This window comes from Cyprinodon tularosa, unplaced genomic scaffold (genome assembly GCF_016077235.1).
Source record: "Cyprinodon tularosa strain WSP-4 unplaced genomic scaffold, ASM1607723v1 ctg410, whole genome shotgun sequence".
Classification (NCBI taxonomy): domain Eukaryota; kingdom Metazoa; phylum Chordata; class Actinopteri; order Cyprinodontiformes; family Cyprinodontidae; genus Cyprinodon; species Cyprinodon tularosa.
In genome coordinates, this window is record NW_024039131.1 from 632,250 (window position 1) to 641,101 (window position 8,852).

At 41.6% G+C, this 8,852-nt stretch overlaps 1 protein-coding gene across 2 annotated transcripts in view; it reads left to right on the plus strand.

Annotated features, from left to right (window-relative positions):
- The window catches only part of LOC119792148 (protein jagged-2-like), a 72,562-nt gene extending 66,879 nt beyond the window's left edge, over positions 1-5,683 (plus strand). For both annotated transcript variants that reach the window (XM_038298640.1, XM_038298638.1), the window contains exons 23-25: positions 638-769; positions 3,214-3,373; positions 5,002-5,683. In XM_038298640.1, the coding sequence (XP_038154568.1) occupies positions 638-769; positions 3,214-3,373; positions 5,002-5,468 (759 nt within the window). In that variant the 3' untranslated portion in view covers positions 5,469-5,683. The remainder of the gene's footprint in view (positions 1-637; positions 770-3,213; positions 3,374-5,001) is intronic.
- Positions 5,684-8,852: the final 3,169 nt, after the last annotated feature.

The following is an 8,852-nucleotide window of genomic DNA, read 5'->3' on the forward strand; positions in this document are numbered from 1 at the left end:
TAGACTGGGTCTTTCTACCTCCCAGTGAATCCTAACCCTAGGCTAATTCCTTCTTCAGTTCATCTATTTATGTGTAATCTGAACATTATAATAGTTCTTCATCTATTAGATAAAAATTTATCAGCTGAGATTCTACAATCCAAAAACAAACAGTCTCATATCCAGTCAGTGGAGCCATTTTTAATCACCTCATTAAGTCGCTGTGGAACTCGTTCAAAGTAAAGCTTTGTTGGTACATTGTAAATCAAACTTATGGTTTTAGACCATAAGAAACTTCTAGAGGGTGGATGAGGCTCACTCTGAGTCCATTCCATGTGACTGACAACGGAAATTAAAGCGGGTGAACCACCCTACTGATGGAGGAAGAGGGTCTGGAGAAGATCCAGAAAATGATGTTTAGGTGAGGACAGAACAGTCTTTCTCTGGACGAACTACCACCACATGCAGACGGAAAGGAAATGGTCAAACACAGAACGAGAGCTTTCCAAAAAAAAAAAGTTTTAAAAACAAACCTTCATAACATCTTTTTTTAGTTATTGTGTTTTTTTGTGATAATTTCAAACATTTGAGTGAGACAGAAAAGCAAAGACTGTGATGGTGTCAATAGTTTTCAACTGTGCCTGGGTGTGTGTGGCAGGGCACCACTGTGGAGAACATCTGCTCCGAGCTGCGCTACCTTCCAGTGACCCAGACGCTGGCTGTGGACCGAGCCCTGAACATCCTCTGTGACCTGTCCTACACCACTAGTGATGCTGTGGAGGTTGCCATGGTGATTACAACACAAACTCACCTTTAGACCGACACTTTGATAACCTTGGTGTCAGAGAGGAGCTGGTTTCTAAGGTGCTGTCTTCAGAAATAGAAAGAGCACGTAGCAGATGCTAGGAAAATCAGTCTATTTCATTTATGTCTATGTAGATTTCATTGCTGCCATATCTCCAGGATTTTCCTTGGACCAGACCTAGATCTCCAAAAGACCCAAACGTTCCTGATCCCAGGATGATCCATGACAGATGAAAAGGATCAAACCCTGCAGTTACATTTTATTTCAATCAATCACATTGAAGCCCTTTATTTAAATCTGGGATCAAACCTGGGGTAGTAGTGGCGGCCTGGTGGTCAGGGCATAGACCTACGAATCCAGTGGTTCAGAGCCCCACAGACTGCCACTCTGGGTCCCTGAGCAAGACCCTTAACCCCACACTGCTCCCTGGGCGCCACACAATGGCAGCCCACTGCTGATGGGTTAAATGCAGGAGTTAATTTCTTTGCTCTGTACTGTGACCGTGGAATAAAACAAACATGGATCAGCTGCTCTGTTCCTCATCCTTACGTTAACAGAAGTGCATCCAGCTACCAGAACAACGAACAACCTGCTAACAAGCTCATTCTCCCATAATAACCATCTACAGGCAACCCCCCCCCCCCCCCCCCCCCCCCCCCGTTCATAAAGCGGTAACATCTGGGACATTTCCAGGGACAGATTTATTCAGGGACAGGATGTCCAAAAAGGGGGACTGTCCTCGAGCATCAGAGACTTCTGGTCACCTAGTAAGACATTCAAGTTCAATGAACTATAGTGAACCCGGACCTATACACTGAAGATGCTTTACCCGTTTGTACGATGACAAAACCCAAAAATAACTCAGACATGGTCCATTAGATCTAAATTGGGTAAATTCTGTCTGTTTTCTCCCTTTCAATGCTTAGCTAGAGAAAAACACGTGTCTCTAATCAGGTACCGTATTTTCGCAACTATAAGGTGAATATAAACGTCTTTTTTTTCCCTATAGTGCGGTGCGCCCTATGTGTGTTCTTACTGCGGACGTTGTTGAGACCACCATGAGAACGTTAAAGGGGGATTGGATTGAGACCAGGTGGTTTTTTTCCACGCATCACCATCGCTGTTAATCAGTGACTCCATGCGTGTCCATCTCACAGCCGATCTGAAATACAAGGTGAAACAAATGAACGCTGTGCTCGCTGTTATTCCGGGAGGTCTGACAAAGGAACTTCAACCGCTCGACATCGGTGTGAACCCGCCGTTCAAAGTAAGGCTGCGAGCGGCGTGGGAGCGATGGGTGACAGACGGAGACCACAGTTTCACGAAAAGTGGAAGGCAGCGCCGGGCAAGTTACTCCACAGTTTGCGGATGGATTGTAGATGCTTGGGCTAACGTGTCTGCTGGCACTGTTGTTCAAGCTTTCGCAAAAGCCGGCATCCTTTCCGAGGAGCCGCACGGCACGGAAAGTGACTGACAGCGAAGAAGGGGAAATTGGCATGTCTGATTTAGCGCAGCTGTTTTATTCAGAAACAGACGATGATGACTTTGATGGGTTTGATTAATACTTTGTAATAAATACATGAATAAAGCACAATCATACTCAGTTTTTCTCCCGCTCTATTTTTAAATACGCAGTAGAGGTATTTAAACGTAGTAGAGGACATGTACCGGTATATAAAACCCGCGCCCTATAGTCCGGTGCGCCTTATGTGTGTGTTAAATACAGTAATGGCACACATAACTGAGACTGCGCCTTTTAGTACGGTGCGCCTTATGGTCCTGAAAATACGGTACTTTCTCTGGGTGTAAAGCCTGGACCAGCATCTCAGAACTCATCTTAGAGGAGCAGTTTGAAGGTTACACAGCTTTCTCTTCCCCTGAAATGTCCTGTAACTAGACCAGGACCTTTATCCAGTAAAGGTTTCACCCTGGAATTTAATAAGCTAAAGTTGTATTAAAATATCAGGAAGGCTTTAAATCCGGAGGAATGGCTGTAAATCTATTCAGTTTATTTCTATAGCGGTTATTCACAGCACATCCCAATGTGTTTTATAGAAGATTGGACCAGATCAAATAGCCCCATTTCTATTACAGGGCTGTGAATTAATTCACTGTTATGACATATCACTGCCTAAAGACATGTGGCGAAATTCAGAAGGCAACTGAAGCCTCTCTACCTGCATCTGAAGTGAGAACTAGAAAAGCTCTAAGTTGCATCTGATCAAGTTTGAAAAAGATGTTGGCAGACTTTTACCAGCACAGCAGACTTTACTGTCTTTGAGATGATTACCATTTCCAACCAGACCATTAGTCACCATGAACTGTTGAAGTCTGACAGTTAGCGCAGCAAAGCTAACTTTAGGACCCACTGTTGAAAGGGTTAGGGGTTGAACTCTTCGTCATGGTTCTTCCTGCCTTCTTCTCTGCAGTCTTTCGAAAACGACGGCCAATCAGAGGACAGTGACTGTGAGGAGATCCAGAGGGCTACCAGTGCCATTACTGGCACTCTGTCAAAATACCACAACACCACCTTCCTTCAAGCTGTGGTGGAAGCCAGTGTGGAGATGCGGGTTAAATGTCCTGCTCAAGGTGAGTCCAGCATGCATGGCAGGGCTTGTCCAAAGCCAGTCTTTGAGGACCAGTGTCTTTGATGGTTTAGATGTCTCCCAGCTTCAGTTCAGCTCGTCTCCAATGATAAACTCCAAACATCTGGATCAGGTGTTAAACCCTGCAGGCACCCTGTGATCCATGGCAGCCCCCTTTTCTGTTATTTCTTCCTGTTATTCACTTATCAGTAATATCAGTCCAGCGGCTCCAGTAGATTAGATAGAGAATGGTATGAATGTCAGAATTAATGTTGAGTTCCAGGCTTTATAGTGGACCAACAAAGCCTTGTACTGGCTTAGAAAACATGCAGATTGAACCGGGAACGGGTCCATCTTTTAGAGGGTTCCCGCGGGTCCTTATAAAGTCTTAAAAGGCATTGAATTCTTCAAAATAAAATTAAGGCCTTAATTGGTATTAAAATGTCTGAAATCAGTCTTTCGTTGGTCTTAATTTTTAAAACATCATAAATAGGATTATTTTTATTACGATTTATTTTGTAATCTAAATAAAATGTAAAAATTTACAATTTTTTAAATCGTTTTATAAAAATAAAAAAATAACGGCTCGCCATTATTGGTTGTTAAAATATATCTGTCATTTGTGTGTTTTTAGCTTTTTTCATGTATGGGAAGTTTTTCAAAATTTGAAACATTAGTGCAGTGGTTTATGTTAAAATAAACCTTTGGGTAAAGTTGTTGCAAGCAGGTTTTTGTTGTGTTTCTTGTGAATTTGGTCTTAAATTTTTATTTCAAGTGGCATTAAAAAGTCTTGAATTTAACTTGCCTTATGCTGTAAGAACCCTGCTTTAAGTATTCCCCATTAACAAGGGGCGGATCTATCATAGTAGTTCCTAACTTGTTCCTACTAAGGGTTAGTCAACCAATGATGTCTGTTCAGGAGTTTTGAACTAGTTAAAATATCAGCTGGGTGTTACAGTTGAACTAATGATATGGAGGTAGGTGAACACATTGTGCCATCAGTTTATTTAGCTGGTTTAGAAAAGGTTTTGCCTTTTGGGAGAGCAGAACTTTAGCAGTGAGGCCCATTTATGTCGATAATGGAAATAAAAACACACTTAAACAGGCGAGGTTATCAAAAAGGCTGAATAAAAAGCTTAATGGGGAACAGCCGGCCATGGGAACACACAAATGCAAACACTAGTACCACTGCCTCTCTATCGGTGACCTGACTCCTACATCAGGCATGTCCAGGGTCGGTCCTCAGGCCTGCAGGGCTTACAGCTGCTTTAGCTCAGCTGATTGAAGTTAAGCTAAAGCCTGTTAATCAACAGAAATCAGTTGAAGAATAAAACCTCTAAAGTCCGCAGGATAGCAGCCCTGAGGACCTGCCCTAAATGACCTCTGCACCAAGCTAACCATTAGCTGCTAATGACACTGAAGCTGCTCTGGCCTGTATTTGATCCTCTGTAGTCTAGACTTTAGGACACTTTGTGATCAAAATTCAGCAGGACGAGAAACGCTGAACAAAAAGCAACATTTCTAAACTGTATATAGTTTCCACCATAATAATCCTGATTTATTCACTGACATCCTTCCTAAAATGAAAAGTGGCCATCAGGTTGTTACATGTTATGTTTTCTTCTGTTGTAGGTTATTTAGTGCCGGCGCTGGGGGTCGTCTTCAGCATCCTGTGGATCTTCTGCCTGGTTGTTTGTGTTTGGTGGACCCGGAAAAGAAAGAAAGGGCGAGAGAGAGCCAGACTGTCTGCAGACGCTACCACTAACAACCAGCTGGAGCCGCTGCGGAGCCACGCCCATAAAGACAATCGCGACAAAGACGTTCAGTACAAATGCAAGAAAGAAATGGGCCCATCAGGCAGGACGCGTGAGAGGGGCGACGAAGAGGAGTGGCAGCTGAAGGGGTTGCCAGAGGAAGATGAGCTTCTGCCACATAAGCGCCCCCTAGTGGGGGCTCAGGACAGGAGCTTGAACATAAAGGGGGAGGGGATCTGGACGACGTGCAGAATTCCAGTGAAGGCGCCGCATCGGACAGCGTACAGCCCCAAAGACAACCGCTGTAAAAACTCCACCAGGCTCAGCGAGGACCACCATGTTTAAGGCGGGGAGGCGTGGGGCCTTCAGGGACCTCCTAACTCCACACAAGCAAAGATGACAGCTTTAATTCTCCCTGTGTAGAAAGACTTATTAATGTTCTCTATTTCCAACAAGGAGGTTTTCGTGAATCATCAAACATGTTTCATGAAAAAAATACTCTGTGTTTCTGGAAAGCTAAAGTCTTTAGTTGGACGGTTTCATGGCTTACGGTTAAATCCTGACCCTACAGAAACCTTCACTTTGTTTTGGCTGCAGAGGATCTGCTGACACATGCTCAGTACGCTTTCTGTTTGTTTACACTCTTACATTAGTTTTTTTGCTCATTTTCTAGTTTAATGTTCTTGCCCTTTCAAAATAGGACTTTTTTCCCCTATTGTTCAGCCCTTTTCTTTAGTGCCTTCCGTGTTTTTGTCTCTGAATGGACGTAAAGGGAACAAACTTCCTGCATCAAAGGCTTGTTTCCTCTTTGTGTACAAAGTCATGTATATAAGACAGAAATGGGTGTTTATATTTGATTAAACTAAGTTAAATGATTCTCTGTTTTGCAGCAAGCAGGTTTTAATTTAGAGTTTTTGTCATTCCGTCTATTATTGTGAGGTTTTCTTCTACTTGTTTTCAGCATTTTTTTAAAGATTAATCCGGATTATTCATACAGGATTGTGTTTCATTTAAGTATTTTGCTGAATTATGTCATCTTATCTTTACTTCATCAGTTTTCATATACCTGAGTTTGGTCCGCGACATAAAGGTCAAAGATTTTCATCCCCTCCTGAGTCTTTAATCCAAAATCTACATTTTTGACCTTATGTCTGAAACCATTGAAGGGATTTTAAATGTAATTCAAATGGATTCTTGTTTTTTTTCCAACACAAACACCAGACCTATGCCACTTTTGAGGAAATGTGATGTTTACGCTCTTTACGTCCTCCTCTTTGAAGCAGGATAAAACACGCTGGCCTCTCAACCAACCATTCATCACAGGCTCTGCTGCATCCATGTTAGACTGGAATTAATGTCTGAAAGGCTTATTTATTTATTTATTGATGTATCTAATGCTCCCTACTTTAAAACACTTTCAAAGGTTACAAAAAGCATTTAAAGTGCAATAAACCAGCAGCATAAAGACCCCCAGCTGACTATTACTCTTAAGGCACTGCAGGTTGTGGCTACTCTGGCAGCAAGTTAGAAAAAGGCGTTAGGTTGTGCAGGTGGTTCAGTGTTTAGAGACCCATGTACTGAGGCCTCAGTCCTCGACGCGGGTCCTTTCCCGCATGTCTCTCCCCGTCTCTCATACCCCCTTTCCTGTCAGCCTAGTGTCGAAAAAACGAGCCACTAGTGCCATAAAAAAAAGAAAATAGGCTTTAATTCCCAGAGTGAAGCACGGGGAAAGCACCATCATGATGTGGAACACCTGGGTTTACCTAGTTGAAGATGTTTCGAGATGAAGATTTTCACTCAGGGGGATTTAATTTCCAGGTAGCTCAAATAATGCTAATTATGCTGCTTTATCTTGGACTAATTATGGCACCAAAACATCTTACTTGTACCAGAATAAAGTTAATATTTCTGATTCTATTTTACGGATCAGAGGTTTCTAGAAAAGATCAAAGCACATCTGCTTTATAACCTCTAGCTGTTCCAGATCTACAGCACTTCAGGATGATGAGGAGCCCTTTAGCAACATCCTCACCTCAGAGAAGCTTCATGCTATTAATGGCAGATTTATTCAGTCCCTCCGTCTTCTGCTTGGTTCAATGAAGGGAACAACTTAATTAATTTAGCAATTATAGGAAAATGTCAAACATTAATGTCACTGTTTGTGTCTGGAAAGTTTTTTTTTAAACATTGATAATATTGACGACGGATGAAAACCTAAATTTAATTTTAAACTTAATGTCATGTTAGACAAGAAGCTTTTGTTTCAGAAATGTTTCAAGTTTGTAAAAAACATATTTTTTAAAAACTTTGTTTTCTTGTTGACTTAGTATTTTATCACAAAAAAATGTATTTATTAAAGTATTTTATACCACAAATGATTTAGTTGACTCTTTATTGCAGGGATGTCCTTCCTGGGAAAATGAAGGTTAGATGTGCTGCTTGAGGTGGCTGCAGGTTGAAGTCACTCTTCTGATATTTTTTCTAAGGAGTTTAGTTTTTCATTTAGGTTAGCCTTATTCCAAAAACTCCTCTAGGAACTCAGGAGATGATTTAACAGAGAAGGTGTTCTGGAATTTTGGGTTCTGTTTAGTTTTAAATTTGGTTTTTCAGCTTGTTTTTCTGTTTTCACTGATTAGAATTTTATCATATTTTGAATTACTTAGTTTTATTATTCCTGCTTGTTACTTTATCTCCTCTAGTTTTTCCTTTGATCATTCTTTGTTTTCTAGTCATTGGTCTAATTTCCCTTTTGCTTCATTTAAAGCGGGCGTATTTTTTTGCAATGTTCCTCAGATGAATGAAGGAAATTCTATAAACCTCTTTGATATGGGATTTAAATGACAGGTCCTGATCAAAAATAACACCAAGATTTTTTACTTTATTATCTGAAATCAGTTTAATCCCATCCAAATGAAGTGACTGACTAATCAGCTTCTTTTTCAAAGACTATAACTTCTGTTTTGTCTGCATTCAGGAGCTGGAGAATGGGTTGGGTTAAATGCAGCAGTGAATTTTTCTAATATGAGATCCATAAAGTTTAAGTATTATCATGGATCAGAACGCCACAAAAGGGGTAGACCACATGTGCAGGCCAATGACAGCCTGCCAGCTGCAAACGGAGGACTGTGATATTCTTTGACATGTTGGACATCTCAGCATATAAACGCTTTTGTCAGTTGGATCAGCCTGGAGTGGGAACAGAGGGAATCTCCAGAAGAGACGCCTCTTTCTCAGGATGTCTCAATGGGTTAACATTGGTGAACCCTAGCCAGTAGGAGCGGGTCAAGCACTAGGACCAAGCGGAAAACTGTCACTCAAGCTGAAGTCTGCTTCTCTGAGTTTAGACCACCCAGCTGCTCCTGATTGGCTCTTTGACTTATCTTGTGTGATTTTCCGTCTCTGCTATCATTCCTGAGAAACTTGTCCAACAAACAGTGAAACACGTTTCTTAAAAAGATGGGAGTTGAATTAGGAAAAAGTTTGCTTTGCTGAGAAGGTGAGAAGAAGGATTGGGTTTTCTTGATTTAGAAAAATCAGTATTTGGTATCATGTCCTGCAGGTTGTTTGCTTGGTTTATCTCATACTTCATGCAGCCGGTGAAGTGAGCTCTTTTTGTGACATCTGTCCTTTTAATGACACTGTGGGAAATGATTAACAATAGGCAGCAGCGCATCAAAGCTTCCAGCAGCTGCACTGGATGTCCTTAATGCCCATGGGGACGTGTCGTGC